We start from the raw sequence: 20,379 nt of genomic DNA on the forward strand, positions 1-20,379 counted from the left end.
TCACTGGGGCTGCCATCTTAGTTATCAAAGTTCTTTGCTCTACTGCATGACAAACTTGTGGCAATAGTATGAATTAAATAATATAGAGCATGCATCCACCACAAAAGCCAACATCCACGATGTGAGAGAAGATACCAGAGACACCAACAAGCTTACATCTAAGCTTGATTTCAGATTCAACCCCTGAATCACCACAGCATAGCCATTTTATCCAACTCCATTTCCCATTTTAATTATGCTCCCCCATTTCAGGAGAGGGGCCAGTGTGGTGCTGGTGATTTAAGTGTGCCCTATAGGGGCTCGTCTCCACTCTACACACCATTGTGGCACCCAACTTCCTGCCCTAATCCTCCCTGTAGCCCAGCTGAGCTGTGGGAGTTGTGATTGTCAGTGGTGGGCCCTAGCATTCACCCCAGGTACATTGCACACTTACACCAGGACTGCTTCAGAAGGCTGGGTGTGCAAAGAGAACCCAAGGAATGGCCTCTTCAAAGCAACAGCTTTGAAAAGGCCAGTTCCAGGCTAGCAATGCTTCGGAAAGAAATTTAAAAACAAAACTGCTGATTATCACGTCGTCGTTCTACAAATCCATGGAGCAACTGCACTTGGAATAGTGTGCCTAGTTCTGGTCGCCTCACATCAAATAGGATATCGTTGAGCTAGAAAAAGGTTCAGAAACGGGCAACCAAAATTGTCAAGGGAGTGGAGAAAGGTTACAAGATTTGAGGCTTATTGTTTGGAGAAAAGTTAAGAGGAGACCTGACAGAGGTCAATAAAATAATGCATGGCATGAAGAAAGTAGAAAGGAAGTTTTTCTCCCTCTCACATGGCCTTCCAGTGAAGATGGTGGATTTAAGACAGGCAAAAGAAAGTGCTTCCTCATACAGCACACAAACTATGCAATTTGCTCCCACTAGAGGCAAAAATGGCCACCAACTTGGGTGGCTTTCAAAGAGGATTCAACAAAATTCATGGAAGATAAGGCTATGTTCTCTCCCCACTGTCAGAGGGAATGTGCTTCTGAACACCCATTGATGGAAGCTGCAGAAGGGGCGAGATGTATTGTGTTCAGGTTGCAGGCTTCCCATGGGCATCTAGCTTACCACTGTGATAACAGGATGATTGCCCTGATCGATGGATTGCCATGTTCTTCTTATGTTCTTTAAATATTTGAGTTTCTTATCTTGGGTTCACTACAATGTCCCAATCGCCGATATATTTTGGAAAGTGGTCTGTCTGTCTGCTGTGCATTCAGACACCTCTTAACGGTTTCTGACATCAAAGAGCAGTTTTTCATCTATGGTTGGATATAATTGGACACCTGTTTGAGTTCAGATGGCGGACCGAATCTTTCAAACTGCAGTTTTTTGTTTTTTGGGTTTTTTTTTTGTTTCTTAGAATTCCTGAACAAAACTTATTACAAGGCTGCTAGTACAAGTGTATTAGACAAAAATAAGAGGCAGATTTTTAAAAAAGGGGGAAAAAGAAACTGTTTATTTGCGGAATGAAACGTTTGTAAAATTACATACAAAGGACAATCACTAAGCTATAGTGTACAATTTCCAATGTTCCACAATGATAATCGTAATAAATACACATAACAAAACAAAGTAAAAGCTAAGGTTTTTGTCAGGCAACCTACAAAACGGTTCCTCAAGTTTTATAATTGGCAGCATTTCTTGGCATATTTTAGACCTGTTATTTTTTAAAATCTTTTTGTAAGTACTGCAGCAAAACTTTCACATTTCTTTGGAACGTTTAAAAAAAGGTATCTAACTATGAAATATTGTCCAAATTAATAGGTATTAGTTAAACCAAGGAGACTCAAATAATAATAATATTAATAATATAAAGACCCAGGAGAGCCTATGCTCTTAATCCATCTAAATTTGGCTGCTGTATAAAATGGTAGGCTAATGCAGCCTTGAGTCCCTAGGTGCTGGAAGACTACAACCCTCATTATCCACAGCTAATATGGCAAGGATCGTGGATGATGGGAATTATAGTCCAACCACACCTGTAGCCCCAGGGAAGGCTAATTTAGCACATGATAAATGTGGTAGTCCCTCAGGCACTGAGTAAATTGCCTACCTATAGACTTCACTTATTGAAGAGCTCTAGGAATTTCTGCAGCAGACGATAGGAGTAAAACCATGCTGTAAGTTGAAGACACATGACAATCAAAATGGTTATTCCCTTTAGGTACAATGTAAGTTGCTTAGGCTTCTGGGTCTCTCTGACACACAAAACCGCTGTTGCAGCACACGTATGGTATTCCCAATTCTTCTTGAAGGCTTTAAAGAAGGCCCCCCTGATTCTTATAGGAGTGCTCTTGCAAACTGATTTAAAACCTGAAAAACTGCTATTGCACCTGGCTATTTATGTGCAGGTCTCCAACAACAACAAAATCCCCCAGAAAGCTGCAATTCTCATGGTAGGCTGGGAGATGCCAAAGCAGTCATGCTGGTATAAGCCTGGTTTTGAAAGCAGTTTACGACATGAATCTGGTGTGAAAACGGCTGGTGAAATAGGATAATCACACAGTATACTTAAAAAAAATAAAACAATAATAATCAAGAGAGAGAGACACACTCTATTGCTGGACCCATTCTATCCATACCTGAGTGTATATCACATACAGAGTTATAAGTGTTATCTTTTTCTGCTAAAGGATTTGTAGGCATGAAAGCAATTTGCAGGAGCACTCCTATGTCATACAGATGTTACTGCTCTTGAAAATGAAAAACGCAAGGCTTCTCTGTGCTTCTTGGTGTTACAACATTTGGCAAGAAAGCTAGTAATTCCTCTTTTGTACGGTATTTGGGCAGTTCTGCTTCAACAGAGCCTTTTCCCAGGGGATTGGGATACCTCTGCTGCATTTTACAACAGCTGGGTGAATGGGGAGAGAGACGGAGAAAAAGGCCACCGCCTAAATCGTTTGGTATTAAAGGCTACTGCAGAAAAACAGAAAGAAGTAGTAGTGTTAAATAGGCAAATGGCTTTAATTACAAAAAGACATTTCTAAATTTGAGGGCCAGTAAAAATATATTGTAGAGGAGATCTTTTACAAAAGTGAGGTTAGGAACCGTGAGACAACAGTGCTCACTGTAAACATCATGAGTTCATTCGGATCCCTTGTTTGTAGTTTGGAACGCTGCGTTTTCTTCCTCCTGAGCTCCATAGCCAATAGCACTGCAAGGATTTGCATAGATAGCTTGACCTACTGTTTGATAAAGAAACTGGGGTTTTAGCAGAATTAGCCGTGTTCAAAATTCATTAACCTGCAAGTTTATGCTTTACGTTATCGAGTTAGTACACATCACTGGTCTTGTAGTATGTACAGGCTGTGGGCCCTGTCTTATCAAGGAAGCTCCCCTGCCACACCTTTCAATTAACAAGGCCAAAAGAATTTCAAAATCCGAGTTGCATCTACTGTTATCCTGGACGTTGGAGGGTCTTAAAACCTACGGACTGGTTTGTTTTCCCCTCTTTAGATAACCAAGAACTGAAAAATCCATCGCTTCCCCCACCTCCAGAAGATGCACTTATTCATATCCAAAATGCAACACTGCAAGCCGAGACTTCCAACGGCCAACGGCTTGCACCAAAGGAAGCACTGAGCCACTTTCTAATACTGTAGGTCAGACTTTGACCAACCCTGATTTAAAGTAATGGCAATTTACAGAGAGTTGTACGTTTCTGTTCCAATACACAAAAATAGCACTCTGGGAACTTTAGGTTGGGGGCAAGGGGAAGACATGACAACACATTAGCTCATAATACATAAAAATAAAGAAATAAGAGTGGCAGAGACATGTGACAGCTCCCTCCTGGGGTTGGGGGTGCCGCCAATCAAATCTCATTTTAAGGCGAGTCTCAATCTCTAGAGCAGCACCATTAGGGATCGGCAAAAATCGTTTCACTTTTCTTTTGCGATTGACTCTTGCACATTGTTAAGATCTGTTTGAGCACTTTTTGGACGTCCTCATCCATTTGGCCCTAGAAAGAAATGGAAGATAAAAATATATTAGTGGCCTGTTCAAAACATCTGGGGTGGGGGAGCAGGCTGGGAAAAGATGACTTTAAGAGGTGCTCGTGCCATGTGCCATGTTACAAGACACCCTCCCTCACACTGGAGGGAATGCCTTCAAGAGGATGCACTGGCTGTAGTGTATGCACACACTACCTATTTGCTTTAGTAATATACAGATATGATCTACTGAGTTCTTTAAGCAGGCAAGGGAAATTCCTGAAGAAGGCTCTCTTACCTGCACAGCATACAGCAGATGTGTCCTGTAAACAGAGACTATCTCCTGGTGTTGCTTCTTTGTTTCCTGTAAACAAAGGTAGAGAGTGAACACGCAGGGACTCTTATCACACACTGCATTGTTAAAGGAGTGGGGGGTTAGTTTTAGGGCAAGGGGGTGCTGGTTGCTGTAACCCAGAATACAGCGTTGATTCACAGCTGTTCAAGTGGTGGCAAACTTTTGCGTCCAAACTGGTGGGATAAAATACACTTTGTGTGGTGATAGCTCTATGGTCCCTTCTCTATTGCAAATGGTACAGCTGTTTCCCCTTCTGAACCTTCCCTTAGGCTTGGTGTTTTAGAATACAAATCCCATAAATAGTAACAAGAAGGGAGTTGCTGCTGGGAGTTGTAGTTCAATGCATCTGGAGGGTACCAGGTTTTCGAAGGCTGCCACAGCTATGCTCTGCTCCTACAAAGGGTTCCAAGCTTACTTAAGCAATGGTGCTAAAAGTTTCTAAGGGAAAGTGGAAGGTGAAGCAGCTCCATCCATCCCATTCCACTCCTCTGTTGCAAAACATCCCCATCTAAGGGATATTACAACACAATACAGGGCTTTGGCCCAGTATACCTGAAGGAGCGTCTGCACCCCTCATTGTTCAGTCCAGACACTGAGGTAGGTCCAGCTTCTGGCACCTGCCCTGTGGCACGCCCCCCCCATCAGATATCAAGGAAATAAGCAACTATCTGACTTTTAGAAAACATCAGAAGGCAGCCCTGTATGGGGAAGTTTGCTGTTTTACTCTGGTTTTATAATTGTTGGAAGCTGCCCAGTGTGCCTGGGGCAACCCAGTCAGATAGGCGGCAAACAAACACAAATAGTTTGATCACTCTTGTCAGGGCTGCTTCCAGATCCCAGCTCACAGAGGATCACGTTAGCCAGCGTTCACTTTATAAAAGTCTTTATTGAGTTACAGTTTCCAATTTCAAACTGCCGCAGGCAGCCCTACGTCTTATCAGCTAGACCGGCGAAGCTCCGTCTGAGTCCCCGCCTCCTGTACACCAACTTAATAACCTCGCCTTACTCCACCTTTTCCGCCTTCCCCTCCTTCTCTGGGTCCCTCTGCCCCCCGGGGTCTCTTCCTTCCTGGATTCTTCTGACGCTGACCCCCCGGACCCTTCTGTCTCCTTGCGGCGGGCTTTAGGACCTGGCTCCCTTTCCGGGCTGCTTACTCTGCCGCCTTCCTGTGCATTTGAACTTGGCGCGCGCGCCCAACCTCCCACTTTCCGCTTGACCGTTCCTTCGCTCCCCGATGGGGGTGTGGCCACTCCTGACTCATGCCCTCCCCCCTGCGGCGAGTCGCCGGATCCCGATACCTGGCGCCCTTCCTCCTCACTGCGCTCTGTTGGGGACGTTGGCCCCGATTTCCAACTGCTGCTCTCTGAACCCCCTTTTGTCCCTTTTTCCTGGGGTGTCCCCTTGATCTCCCCCCTTGCTCTGGCCACTGGCGCTCCTTTCTGTGAATCTTCCGATTCACTGGAAAGACTCGGAGATCTCGGGTCGTCGTCATCGCTCATCTTTCCTTCGGACTCCTCCCTCTCGCTCTCTGTTTCCTCCCTTGCCCTCGCCTCTGCTCCTGAACCCCTGACAACTCTATATATCTATTTACTATACTTTCCCCCCACTTTCCTCCAAGGAGCTCAAGGTGATGTACAAGGTCAGCTCTCTTTTTACCTTCACAAGTAGATTGGGCTGACTGAGCGTTTCTGGCCCATCCTCACTAAGCAAACTTCATGGCTGCCTTGTCTGAAGCTGGGTCTCCCAAGTCCCAGTCCAGCACTCTTAACCATGACACCACATTGCCTATCTAGAGCAAACTCGACATATGGACCCCCATGCACTCCTGGTGTGATTTCCTTACCTCTAATCCACCAAGTTGGGTATCAAGGCAGGAACTCAGCACTAGAGAAGGAAACTGCAGTGGCAGCAGCAACAGCAACTCAATACTTCTGTTGCAAGTTGTTTCAATTAGATTGGAGGCCAGGGTGGGGCGGAGGCTTTATGTCCTAGATGTTGTTTGGTGTTTCTCAGACTGGGGTACCCAGCTGTTGTTGGACTACAACTCCCATCATCCCTGTCCATTGGTCGTGTTAACTAGGGATGATGGGAGTTGTAGTCCAACAGCTGGGGACCCAAGCTTGAGAAACACTGTTATGCGGTGGTTACGAGTGTTGAACGAGGGCTTGCGAGACCAGGGTTCAAATCCCCACTCAGCTATGAAGCTCACTGGGGGGACCTTGGGTCAATCACTGCCTCTCAGCCTGACCTACCTCACAGGGATGTTGTGTGGATTAAATGAGGAGGCAGGACGGGGCGCGGTACCATGTGTGCCACCTCGAGCTCCTTGGAGAAAAGGGTGGGATATAAATGCAATGAACAAATAAGCTTAGAATATGCTGGTTGCTCAGAGAACACAGAAACCTTATGGAATCTGGCACCCGTGCCATGAAAGACCACCACATTCTACTGCAGATATAGTAATCAGGGTCTACTGTGCACTCATACTCAATTTACATTGCTATAATGGGCCTACATTCTCAGGAAAGCACTCCAAAAATTCTACATGCAAGCTCCTCACAACTGATTATTTTTTTGGGGGGGTGGGGATACAACAAGGGTGAAACCTCTGCATCACTTTGAACGACTAAAAATATAGATAACACCCACTTCCCCATCTCCTGTCAAACCTTGGCAGGTGCAGAGAGCTACTTAATTGCACAATTACATAATCTATAAACTTACAGTCAGCTGGTTCTGTAGTTGCTTGACTTGTTGTTGCAATAGCTCCAGCTGTTGGCTTTGTCTCTTGGGTGTGCCAGTTGAGTAGGAAAGTTGGGACAGGCTGTTCAGTGCTTCCTTCAATTTACTAACTTCCTTTGTCATGTCCATTATCTGGTATGGGAGGAAAGAACAGGGGACAGCATGCTAAAGGATGGAAGAAAACACAACTTCCCAAAAGCATTTGGCTGAGAGATCTTACTTAATGCCAACCATAGGTTTGTTTGTGGCTTCAACCCTGGCAAATGATTTCAAACATGCAGTGAAACTGCCAGAAGGCATGCTTAAGGAGACACTGGTGAGAACAACTCATGCTTGGAGTAAGGTAAAGGTAAAGGGACCCATGACCATTAGGTCCAGTCGTGACCGATTCTGGGGTTGCGGCACTCATCTCGCTTTATTGGCCAAGGGAGCCGGCGTACAGCTTCTGGGTCATGTGGCCAGCATGACTAAGCTGCTTCTGATGAACCAGAGCAGCACACGGAAACGCCGTTTACCTTCCCGCTGGAGCGGTACCTATTTATCTACTTGCACTTTGACGTGCTTTTGAACTGCTAGGTTGGCAGGAGCAGGGACCGAGCAACAGGAGCTCACCCCCTCGCGGGGATTCGAACCACTGACCTTCTGATCGGCAAGTCCTAGGCTCTGTGGTTTAACCCAGAGCGCCACCCGCGTCCCTATATGCTTGGCGTAGATCCCTTGAAATCAAGGGAATTAAGCCCACTGACTTCAATGAGTGTACTCCACACTGAATATTTTGCCTTTTACTCAGGTTCGTGGGCTTCAGTCTATTAGCCTCAGTTTGCCTTCTTTGAATAGGGTGCTTTGTGACCAAAGTGGGCCTCTGCATGGCAACTGTTTTGGATCTACGACATTTTCTTATTGTTCCAAATGTGCTCACCCCACCCCCAAAAAGACTGAGGATCTACCAACCTTCCTATCTTTATCCTCTTCTAGTTTCGAGGAATTCTCAGAGGCCTTTTTCATTTCAAGCAGCTCTTCTTGAGCTTGATGGTACTGATGAAGCAGTCTTTTGACTTCCTGTTCCTTGGCTTCAAGGAGAGTCCGGAGGCTCTCTTTCTCCCCTTTCACTTGCGAGATTTCCTTCCTCAAATGAGCAAGATCTACAGACAGGTTTTCTCTCTCTTTTGTCAAGTCCTTCACTTTGGACAGCATGGAGTTGACTTCTCCCTCTGAAGTAGATCGCAGCTCTTCATACAATGCCCTGGGCACCATAGCTTCGCACACAGCGGCTTCCTCTTCCAAGAGCTCCCTCTGCAGTCGCTGCACCTCGCTTTCCTTGTGCAGAATCTGCATTTTCAGCTCGCCGATTTCTTCTTCCATTTCCTTCAGCGAAGCCCTGAGAGCAGTGACCACCTGGAGATGCTCCGTTATGGAGACAGAGTTCTTCTTCTGGGAATCAACCAGGTTCTGGAGCTGGGTTGCTTCGCTCAACACTTTTGCATACTGGGCCTTCATTTCCAACAGGGCGCCCTCAGCTTGCTCTCTCTGCAAGACGGTGACCTCCATCAGCTTCTCGTGTTCCTCCAGAGGGATGCATCCTGAATCGGCATCCTCTGCAACACCTCTTTTCTTGCAATCTTCAAGTTCCGCCTGGGCTTCTTTGTACAGCTGGGAGAGCTTGCTGACCTGCCTGTTCAACTCGGTGATCATTTGGTTCTTTGCATCTCTCACCTCCTCAGCTTCCTCACCTTGCCCAGACTCCATCTGGCATCTCAGCTTCTCTTGGAGCTTCCTGATCTCCTCCTGTCCCTCCTTGTACCTCTCAATCAGAAGCGCCTTCTCCTGGTTGATGTTCTCAATAACCAAGCAATAGGAGCTCCTCATCTCCTCGCATTCTTCTGCTGACATCGTGCCGGCCGCATCCCTCTCTCTCTCCGCCAGCTTCTCCTCCAGCTCTCTCACTTTCGCTCGGAGCCTCTCGCCCTCTTCTTGCGCCTTCTGCAGTTCTTCCTTCAGCGCCTCGACTTCCTCGCACGTGGCTCTGAGCTCCTGCAGGTCCGCCTCTTTGCTTTCGGAAGCCACCAGGCCTAGCTTCATCTGCCTCTGGACGTGCAGGACTTCCTTCATCGCTTCTTCGTATTTGCTTTGGGTTTCTCTCAGTTTCTGGTTGAGGTCGGAGCCGTTTTCGGAAATGTCAGAGCTGTTCAGCAAGCAAAGGGTATCCAGTGTTCCGGACTGAAGCTGCGTCTCCAAATGCCGCCTCTTCGCTTCTGAGCTGTCCAGCCTCTTTTGCACCTCCTTTAAGTTGTCTTGCAGCTGTCTGATTTTCACTTCGTTACTGCTCGCCTCTTCCTGAGCTTGTGCTAAGCTCAGCGAAGAGCAGCTGATCTCCTGAGCCGCTGCTGCCGAGCTCTCACTTAGCCTGTCCGTTGAGTGATCAAACTCCGCACAGGTGGAACGAGAAGAATCCAGTGTTGCATCCAGGTCTTCTGTCTTGAGTGCGCGTGCCTGTAGAGACAGCAGATGGCAGTATTTAAACAACTACCTTTTTTTTGTAAACTCATTGTCTTTTCTCATAATAACTTATCCTTTTTGCAGAGATTCGAGAAATAGAGATGGCTGCAACAGGAACACATTAACAGAACGAAATAAGATTGAATGCATGCATTGATTTCCAGGAGAGCACTTGCACCTTTCAAATATCACAGATTTGATTCTAATGTCATATAATGAATTCCAAACCCTCCTCCCTCATCTTTCAAGCAAAGCCCTCTTTGGGTATTCTTTTCTCCATGCAATTAACATGAACATTGTACAGAGAGAAAGCAAGGCTGTCAAGCATGCATTTTATGCCGTGAGCTGCCCTGAGATCTACGGATGAAGGGCGGCATACAAATTTAATAAATAAAAATAATTGGGGCATGTCTACATGGAGGAGATCTGCATGAGCTGGAGCCTTCTGCAAACATGCCCCCAATGTGTTATTGTTCAGTGCAATGGATGCTGCTAATACATACCTGTAATTTTTCTTGCAGTTTCTTATTATGCAAGGTCAAAGATGCAATTTTTGCTTGTAACAGTAAAAGCAAGTCTTGCTGGTCTGTTTCTGAACTTACATCCAATAAACTATCAGCACCTTTAAAAAGCGAAACGGAAGGGGGGAGGAGAGGGAATACAATACAATTTATCATTCTAGGCTTTCAGTCAACACATGGTTAAGCAAATCTGGAAGTGGAAGGGAAGGGGGGGCAAAAAAGAAAGCAAAGGAATGTCTCTACTTGCTAGTCTCTTTTTTGTGAACTAGCCTGCAAATTTTCAAGTTAGCTATTGGACTACGGATGGAGAACCTTTTCCCATTCTCTTGTGGTATTCTGTTATGGGTTACACGCTGGCCGTGGGTGGGGCTCCCCCTTCTCCCTCCCTGCCCAACGGTTGCTACTGAAAAGGATCTCTTGCAGAGAATGAGCTACAGGCTCACAGCTGTGTCACTCTAGGTCTTGAGATTTCTATGGTGAAAATCCCCTGGACAATGGAAGTTAGCCTGGGAAATCAGTTTCAGACCAGAACAGCCAATAATACCTCCAGAGATGTGCACCTGATTGTGGAGGCGCTTGTCTATGGAAACTTAAGACTCTTGTGCCAAAGGACACACTGATTGACTGATTGATTGATTGACTGACTGACTGACTGATTGATCAAACAAACAAACAAACAAACAAACAAACAAACAAACAAACAAACACAAACATCTTTGACACTGAGATGGTTACCTGTGTCAAGCAACTTATAAATTTTCAAGTAGATGTTATTTATCCACCTGCTTGGGAAAACCTTGGGGCATGAAATTGCTGGGCAGGGGTCGGTGGTTGGCACTGGATGGCGCTGCTTGGCTGCTGTTTTGTTTATGCTGGGGGTGATCTTAAATGGAGGTTTTTAACACTGTTAGCTGCCTGGAACCTTTGGTAAAGGCAAGCATAAATATTTTAAATAAATGGCGTTTCTACCCCCTCCTTCTTCCAAGGAACTCAGGATGTTTGATCCTGACACCAACCCTGTATGCTTGGTTAGAATATGAGCGTGTGCATGAATGGCTGGGTCCAATGCCCCTAATAGTTAAGCAGGAGTTCCAAGCGGGACCCCCCAGGTCCAAAACAAAATGCTACTTTTGTACATACTACACTATGCGTGGATTTTTAGAAAGATGGCGGAGCCTCCTTCCATGGAAATTTCAAAGCAAGGTGGGTCAAGATGTTGCCAATCATGCTTGAAAAACAATGGGGCAGTGAATTTTACAATCCTAGCATAACAGACCATGATGCCAAATGGCAACTTTCTATGAAAGAAGGCACCTTTTTTTGGTTGGTAGGTTGTTTGGTGTGGGTGAGTAAGGAAGGAGAAAGTGACAGTCCAGCCAAAACATCTGTCTTACACCATACCTGCAGTACTATCGCTCATCCCATCCTTGCCATCAGAGTGAATGGCACTGATATCTTCCTGCTGAAATGCAAAATGCATAAACATTTGTTTAAAGAGAGGGCTAACAACATGGCACTCCTCATCAAAAAGCACAAATACTTGCACATCAAAATCCCGTCCCCCTGTGAAGTAACGGCCAATGCATTTTAGTCAGGAACTGTCACTCAGCTGCAGCTTTCCCAGCTTTTGGGATAGTTAGAATCATAGAATCATAGAGTTGGAAGAGACCACAAGGGCCATCGAGTCCAACCCCCTGCCAAGCAGGAAACACCATCAGAGCACTCCTGACATATGGTTGTCAAGCCTCTGTTAAAAGGCAGGTGTTTGATTAAAAGCAAGCAAATACAATTGCCTATCAAATGTGAACTTAATGGGATGTATTCAACTGAATTCAACTGTAAACCCACCATTGGCCCTAAGTTAGTCATGTGTATTAGTTTCAATAGGTATCCTGAACACAAGATGCTCAGGGCTTTGAAACTAGCCTGGTAGGACATGGGCAGCCAGTGCAGATGTTTCAGCCGAGGTATCACATGCTGTTGGCTGTCTGCCTCCATCAACAGTCTAGTGTTGACATTCTGCACCAGCTGGAGTTTCCAGACCAGGCCCAAGGGCAGCCCCACACAGAACGCATTGCAGTAGTGCAGTCTGGAGGTTACCAATGTTTGGACTACAGCGGCCAGGTTAATCGCAATCCAGAAATGGACATAAAAGGTACTCTTCATCCCTAGCTGACAAAAGGCACGTCTATTGCTTAAACAACTGGTGTGTTCTTTGGTTTCAAGAAAACCACTGGCGGCCTAACAACACAGGTGTTGGGAACCAACACAATTGTCTTTTATTAAACAACAGTACTTTTAGGGGAGAGGATTATTCTTTTATTTTTGTCAGGACCACAGCATGGGGGGAAAGAGGGAAGTCTCCCCTTGCTGATGTGCCATAGCCCTAATATTGACTGCCTCCCCAAAGCTGCTTAATAATAATAATAATTTTTTAAAAACCACTTTTATTTGTATCCCACCCTCCCCGGCCGAGACTGGGCTCAGGGTGGCTAACATTAAATATATAACATTGGTATAAAATCAAATAATAATTAAATTATAAAAACAAGTCAGGATCAAATTAAAATCTAATTAGATGGCTTTCCGCAGGATTAGGGTTGGGAACAGTAAATGTTCATCAGGCCCAACTGTTTACGCTGTTCTTATATGGGCCTGTGAGAATGCAGGGAGCCCTCTTTCATACTAGTTCTTATACAAAAGGAGAAGGGGCGTCAGGCTGAGCCCTGACCAAAGGCCTGGCGGAACAACTCCGTCTTACAGGCCCTGCGGAAAGATGTCAAAGACATCAAAAAAGCAAGATGTAACTTCCAACAATACATTTCACATCGCAGCCCCCTGGGTTTTACTGATTTCCATCTACACTTCCCTTTAAGTCACAATTGAGCTTTAAGTCACAATTGTGAAGCTTTGCTCTCCTTCCTTGGGGTGATGAAATATTTTTGTCACCTTAAGCAACTCACCTACAAACACACAGGGTTTACATTTAGCCAGAAGCAAGAGTTGAAAAATGGAGTATACCTTGGATCCGTGCTCAGCAAAGGAAGGCTGGCCTTTCCCAGACACTGGGGTTGAAGTTGTTGAATGTGGAGAGGACAGGTCGCTAAGCTGCAAAAGATGAATGCATTTCAGAGACACAAACTGCCTCTTGCTAGCAGAAGTCATTGCTCTCTGTTAGTTCAATACAAGCAAGACAACACGGAAGTTGTCTTTAGCCAGCGGCAGCCATGCAGTCAGACAATTGCCCAAGCAACGGCTCAGTTTAATATTAAATTTCTTGTTAAGACGCTACGAGCTCCTCATGTGCAAAGCTGGTTTGCATCCGTCCAGGGGGAATCTTAAAGCCGATTGTTAAAAAGCAAGACTGTCACAGAGTTTAATGCGTGTAGCACCTTTATAAGCCCCACTGCTCTAAACTTAGGATCTGGTCATATTCCCAACGGCCCTCCTGCAAAGCGTGACCAAGATGGGCTTTCAAACAACAGACCGTCCTATTTCTATCCTTATGAGAATTCGCCCATGATACATGAGACGCACATTTTTAAAAAAGGATTTGCACAAAGCAAATTTAACCAGCTCTATTCCCGACAGGACATTCCTCACCCGCCCAGCCCCGTCTAGACATTGCAAATGTGTTCAAGTTGGACTTAAGCTCTTTTACCTGGATAGGACTGACAGGAGGTGGTGGTGGGGCTTTGCGTTTTTTTGGAGTTCCACTTCTTTCAGAACTTAATCTACAGACTTGGTCATGCTGGAAGTGTCACAGGCCAGAAAAGGGAGGTCTGTTAGTTTGGTTAGTAAGGTCTGCGTTAAAAAAAAGTTCTTCTTTTTTTTTTTTCCTTTTAAGGTACAAGAGATTTTTATTTTTTTTAAAGCCCATTCATGCCTCAACTCATTCAAAAGTACTTCCTCTATATGCAGGGATATTGCACATGCGCAACCCTGAGCTCACCATGCCCCATTTTGCAACATGCTTCATTACATTAGATGGAGTGAATAAAGCGAACCCTTTCCCATGGAGCAGTGATCTCAAAATGCACTGCTCTTCACAGCCTCAAGCAATTTGCTAACATTTCTCCTAAATGCCTTTCTCCCCCCCACCCCCCAGGGAGAGAGAGTTTTCCTTTTTGTTTACTTCTATTCCAGGGTCACTCGTGTTCATAAATTGCTCAGAGAAGTGGCGAGGAATCTGTCGCCCTCCAAATGTGGGACTAAAACTCCCATCAGCCCCAGCAAGCATGGCCCAAAGGTCAGGGATGATGGGAGTCGCTGTCCCTGGTTTAGGGGCCTTTTAGACCTGCCCCCAAACTAATTTTTTTGCAACAAGTAAACACCTTGTGAATGTCAAAATCATCTGCACCAGCCACTTTTCTTCTCTACTTCTTGATTTGCCTGCATGCCACCCAGATCATCAACCGGATCATCTGTAACTGCTGAAATCCATAAATGGGGAATTCACACTTGGGTCCAACTGGCTGCTCAGATGAACATCCCCTTTCCCCTCCCTTATTATGGAAGCTGTACATGACCACTGAAGCAACTCTGCCATTTTCTTCAAGCTTACTCTTGCCAAGCAATTCCTTAAAACCAGTAAGACTCAGTCAGCTATTTCAAGGCATCAGGAGGCCATACTGAGTTTGTTTGGATAAAACAGTAAACTATGGTTTGGCATTACATGTGCTGGCTTGGGGTTCGTGGGATTCCCTCTGGCACAGTCATGAAATCAGAAACTTTCTCTTCCAATTTCAGTTAGCCACAGTGACTCATTAGAGCCAAACCAGAAGCTATGGTTAATCTTAACTATGGCTTACAGAAGAGTTAGGGTAAGGATAGAGTTGCTGGACTCCAAGTCCCATCAGCCACAGCCAGCATAGCCATAGATCAGGGATGGTGGGAGGTGTAAGCCATCTGGAGAGCTATGGGTTCCTTATCCCTGTTTTGGGGAGATCAGCTAGCACTGTGCAAACAATGGGCTGAAGTTGACTTGTTTCCCTAATTAAAGTTAACAACAGATTGTCCTATTTCAGTAATTGAAATTAATTTTTTTAAAAAAGGAATCAAAGGCTTTTGAACTGCTCCCCATGGCTGTGTCAGAAGAAGGGCGAGGAGTTGCTCATAAGCTCAAGGATTGTTCATGTAATGCCAAACCACAGTTTAACATTATGTCCAAATGAAACCAGTGTGAGCCTGTTTCTTTTGAAAGCGAGTCAGTTTTCCATGTCTACCATTAGACCCTAGTCTACCATTGGACTTGCTGCTCTGACGCAAGGCTGTGTGTTAATAGCAGCCATAGAGTGGTTGGTGAGCAAACAGCCCATGGTGCTGGGGGAGAAGGCTGTAATGCTTCACTGTGCCATCCCCTCACCCCAATCAAAATTGCTCCATGGTGGAAAACATACAAGTACCTTACGCATGTCTGCATATTTACCCTTATGGGCAAAGCAACTTTGGATTGGAGGGGGATATTCAGGAAAATGGTGCACAGAAAAGCATTAAACCTTCTCCTTCCAGTACTTCAAGTCTCATCTGATTTGCAACTGCTCCATAACTATTAACTTATTTTAAGGAAATGCTGGAGATTCCCATCACAGACATGTCATAACATAGCAAGTTTTGCCCTGTCCTTACAAAGGATATGAGAACATTTGGGTTAGAGATAAGAGGAGACAGCTATCTCACCAATACCATACAGATATCAATGAAAAGGAACTATCTATGAGTTTACTAAAACTGCATATGCTTCTGGAACCACTTAACAAAACAAATCACTTCCATTATTACTTTCTTATTACTTTGTTTCTTTTTTTCAGAGCTTGAGGCTAATTGTTATTATGGTAAAAAGCATTTCTGATTCTTTTTTCCTTTTTACCTGCTTTGGCTTTGTTGGTGACTTGAAATCTGTAGATGAAAAAACAAAACATTGCCTTTTAATCGAAAACCTGAGATATCTTCTTTCTGCTTACGAAATTTCCATTCGGATCCTAAACTCACAGCTATTTAGGAAGCAGGCCCCTTTCTTCATATGGATTCAGATGCAAATAAGAATACCCAGCCAGCATGGCCTATAATCAGGGATCACATAGTCCAATATCATCGGGGCCGGGGCACAGGTTCCCCATCCTTATCATAGGGAATCCTACCACGTAATTTAAGAAATGAAGACATACCAGCATCTTGAACAATTTTCAACTGAAGGAGATTCTGAATCCCTGTATTTTCAGAGACTGCAGCATAATGCAGGGCATTGTGTCCAAGCGCATCCACCAGGTTTATGTCTGCACCTTTTCGGACGAGGACTTCTGCAATGCTGAGGTTTCCTGCTTCGCACACCAGCATCAGAGCCGTCCTAGAGCAAGGTGGCAAACAGACAATATAAGGAGGAGCCACAGGCATGAGATTAGCAAAGCAATAACATCCCCTGAAGATACTGATGTTATAAATATGAAATTGGGAACTGCTAAATATGTAATAGGATGAAATCCAGATTGGAGGGTGTCGAGGAAGTCTTTTAGCAATGTAAATACACCAGGGACTAAGAAGGGGGAAATTTATTTTATTTTGTGTGTTTTTATTGTTGTTAAGTTTTTATGTTGTGTCGAATGTAATGTTTTTCTTTTGTGTTTTTGTCTATGTGTTATAAGAGAAAACTAATAATTTTTTTGGGGGGGGGATTTATTTTCCCCTCAAAAAAAAAAAACTAAAAAAAAAAACCACCCCCTGAAGGTTGTGAGCTTGTGGCTCATTTGTTATCCTACAGGAGACGAGTGCCTACAGGTTCAAGCAGCAGAAGAAGACTGGGCAGTCAGCTGAGTCCAGGAAGTGAAAAAGCTGACAGGCATTCCTCTGATAAGATGACACTTTGCTACTCCTGCAGAAAGTAATGGCCATCGTGTCATCAACAAAATTTGTCCTGACTTGAATTTACAGCGTATCTATAACTTGATCTACAGTAAGAGATCACTGCAAGACAGGGGAGGCTCCTGAGAGTGAACCAATAAAGCTTTCCCTAAGAGGTTGAGCCATTTATGCATGCTGCAAAGGGCTGGATGAGGTCAAGTCCCATCTAGTCCAGCATCCAGAAAACGGATGCCTAAGGGAAGCCTGCAAGCAGGACCTGAGTGCGATGGCACTTTGCACAGTTTTGGCTCCCAGCAACTGGTATTCAGAAGCATACTTTCTCCGACAGTAGAGATATGACATAGCCAGCCGCTACTGATAGCATTACTCAAAATGAATATGTAGGACAGATGTATCTGGCGGACAAGATCCACTGTTGACCATATAGCCATACAGAATTCTGCTTGACCATAATTTTGCCGGAAGAGCTTTTTTTTTGCAGCAGCAGCCTGTGTCAACCCAGTCAAGAATTTTGTATCTCACTGTAACCTGCCTCTGGATGGGGAAGAGGCATAATGAGCTCTTGCAAGCAGGGGAAAACATCAAAAAGGATACAGCTTTGACAACTTTATTAGGCTGTGCCTCGAGATGCCAAACGCTGCAAAACAGCTTCTCTGAAAGTCACGGAGAAATCGGTGACTTTAGAAGAACCAGAAAAACATGTCATCTCTTGCATGGCTTTTTGTTAGCTTTCAAGCTAATAAATATAAGCAAGAAGTTCAGTGACAGCTTAATTGGACCTAAACCACAACGTAATATATTTAGCGGTGAAGAATCTAAAATCTGTTCTCAGATTAGAAGGAGATCCTTAGACCCGATGAACCTTGAAAAAGATTGTGAGTACTAAGAGTAAGTTTATTTGTACCTTCCATTTTTGTCTCTGGAATTGATGTCTGCGCCATGCTCCAGAAGATATTTGGTTACTTCAGTGTGGCCATTTTGTACAGCCAGTAACAAAGGTATATTCCCATCCTATTTTTAAAAAATAAAAAAGAGATTAAACACTATCAGTTATTCAGTGGATTTAAAAAATATTAACTTCAGAGAATGTAACCCTTATGTGAAAACAGGTGTGCAACCTCCTTTAACAGGTTCTCAAAATCTTGCTGTCTAAAGGACAATAGACAACAGCTAGCCATGCAGTAATGCATGTAAAACCCCACTGCATGACCTTTGTTGAGTTCTGAGCTCCCTTTACCCGTGGGCTCAACACAGCACCTATAAGCCCTTTGCTGCTCTCAGGATCAGAGCACAGTGGTACCTCGGTTTACGAACTTAATCTGTTCTGGAAGTCCGTTCTTAAACCAAAACCGTTCTTAAACCAAGGCACCCTTTCCCTGCCGCCGGTGCCCTTCCACCGTTCAGATTCCATTCTTAGACCGAGGTAAAGTTCTCAGTCTAAGTAGAGGTAGAAACCTGTTTACAATTATAAAAGAATATTTAAAAATAAAAGTAGGCAAATAGGGGGGATTTGAAATGCTAGAGAAATTATGTAAGGATGTAAGGAAGTCAATTGGGAGAAGGGGGAGTGTCAAAGACTCAAGAGAGTCAAAATATATGTGATGACAAGTGAAAATGTTAATTGATTGGTTTTTAAAATGAAATTCAATAAATATTATAATAGACCAAGGTAAAGTTCTCAAACCGGGACACTATTTCCAGTTTTGTGGAGTTTGTAAACCGAATTGTTCTTAAACCAAACTGTTCTTAAACCGAGGTACCACTGTATATGATTCTAAGCACTTAACAAACCAAAACTCTAATGTCACTGAGTAAGGGATGGCCAGGAACCAAAATACCAAAGAAAAGCTAAGATGAGACTTTGGTAAGTGTTAATCTTTGTGCATAATGGGATGTGCGTGGAGAAAATGGGAGAAGCCAGCTACATATGGCTCCCTCCCTACTGAGCTGTTTCCACTCAAGCTCAAGGTTACTCGCTTTCCTCACAGGAAGAATGTCACATGGAAGACGGAGCAAGCTTGTTTTCTCCTGCCGGTCCGGAGGGTAGGGCTCAAGCCAATGGCTTCAAGCTACAAGGAAGGAGATCCAACAAAACATCGGGAAGAACTTTCTGGCAGTAAGAGTTGTTTGACAATGGAATGGTCTTCTTCGGCAAGCTATGGACTCTCCTTCCTTGGAGGTTTCTAAGCAGAGGTTGGCTGGCCATCTGTCATGGTTACTTTAGCTGAGATTCCTGTATTGCAGGGCTTGAACTAGATTGCCCTTGGCGTCCCTCTTCTAACTCTACGATTCAAGGATTCCAAGCCTTTCCTACAGTGTAATAAAAAGCTCAACATTAGGCATGCACACCTGCCATACTTTGAGTGCTGGTGCAGAATCAGAGAGCAATATAAAAGGCTCGTTCATACCTTAAATGGGAGATATATTTTCTACTTATTCACTGCACGTTTCTGGTTAGCACTGTCATGTCTGACTAGGAAATGATATACGTGGGGACATGTGGAGGGGGTTGCAACCGAGCAAAGTGGTCTGGCTCATGTAAATGTGCTGATCGGTACTCCCACACAGACGTCACGCGTGCTAACTGGAAGAAATACAGTGAACGAAGAAGAAACTCATTTGCTGCAGACAAGAGGGAATCTCCCCTGCTTAGAAGATTTAAAAACGAGGTTTCAGAAACTAAAGTACACTGCATAGCTTTTAAGGTTGTTGTTTTTTTAACCCACTAAGTTATCCATGAGATAATGATTACATACCACATCTTTGACATTAATTGGACACTTGTGTTCACACAGGAGCTGAGCTACTTGAAGGCAGCCACAAGCAGCTAAAAGGAGAAGAAAATGAGAGTTGCAAACTTAGAGCAAGAGCAAACACAATAAGGAGTCCCATAGCACCTTAAATACTCTATTGTGGCATAAGCTATCACGGACTATACTGTAATAAGTTGTTCTAGATCTTCAAGGAACTGTGAGATTAGTTGTTCAAAACTCCTGCAGGGTCCATACCACTGGAGAGATTTTTCCAGCCTTGCTGAAACCACGCCAAACCACATTTCTGCCACCCCTTATATAACAAGTGGCCCTCCAGCTGAAGTTTGGCTGCAGGTGCTTAGACTACAACATCCAGCAGCTCGGCCATTGGCCAGGGAAGATGGGGGTTGTAGTCCTACAACATCAGCAGGGCACCAGCTTGAAGAAGGCTGATATAGTTCTTCATCCTGTCTCCAACAATGACCAACTAGAATTTCCTGAAAAGCAGTGTATGAGAGGGAGAAAGAAAGAAAGAAAGAAAGAAAGAAAGAAAGAAAGAAAGAAAGAAAGAGCCAACCATCTACTCTTAATTCTTAGGCACTCTAAGTAAGACTGCCCTTGAAGGTCTGACTAGTGAGAATGCAGCTGCAAGAGTATTTCTAGCTGATGTTATACGAGGCCAGC

General features: G+C 44.4%; 1 protein-coding gene across 4 annotated transcripts in view; it reads right to left on the bottom strand.

Moving 5' to 3' along the window:
• Window positions 1-1,464: 1,464 nt before the first annotated feature.
• RAI14 (retinoic acid induced 14) overlaps window positions 1,465-20,379 on the bottom strand; it is a 100,189-nt gene continuing 81,274 nt past the window's right edge. For 3 of the 4 annotated variants that reach the window (XM_081212718.1, XM_081212717.1, XM_081212719.1), the window contains exons 7-18: window positions 19,699-19,769; window positions 17,847-17,953; window positions 16,252-16,430; window positions 15,954-15,982; window positions 13,746-13,835; window positions 13,106-13,192; window positions 11,486-11,546; window positions 10,067-10,185; window positions 8,019-9,557; window positions 7,050-7,199; window positions 4,269-4,334; window positions 1,465-3,999 (exon numbers count right to left, since the gene is read on the bottom strand). In XM_081212718.1, coding sequence (XP_081068844.1) covers window positions 3,898-3,999; window positions 4,269-4,334; window positions 7,050-7,199; window positions 8,019-9,557; window positions 10,067-10,185; window positions 11,486-11,546; window positions 13,106-13,192; window positions 13,746-13,835; window positions 15,954-15,982; window positions 16,252-16,430; window positions 17,847-17,953; window positions 19,699-19,769 — 2,600 coding nt within the window. In that variant the 3' untranslated portion in view covers window positions 1,465-3,897. The remainder of the gene's footprint in view (window positions 4,000-4,268; window positions 4,335-7,049; window positions 7,200-8,018; window positions 9,558-10,066; window positions 10,186-11,485; window positions 11,547-13,105; window positions 13,193-13,745; window positions 13,836-15,953; window positions 15,983-16,251; window positions 16,431-17,846; window positions 17,954-19,698; window positions 19,770-20,379) is intronic. The other variant, XM_081212720.1, reaches the window with a different exon arrangement.

The sequence above is a fragment of the Podarcis bocagei genome, assembly GCF_964188305.1.
Source record: "Podarcis bocagei genome assembly, chromosome: 11".
NCBI lineage: Eukaryota > Metazoa > Chordata > Lepidosauria > Squamata > Lacertidae > Podarcis > Podarcis bocagei.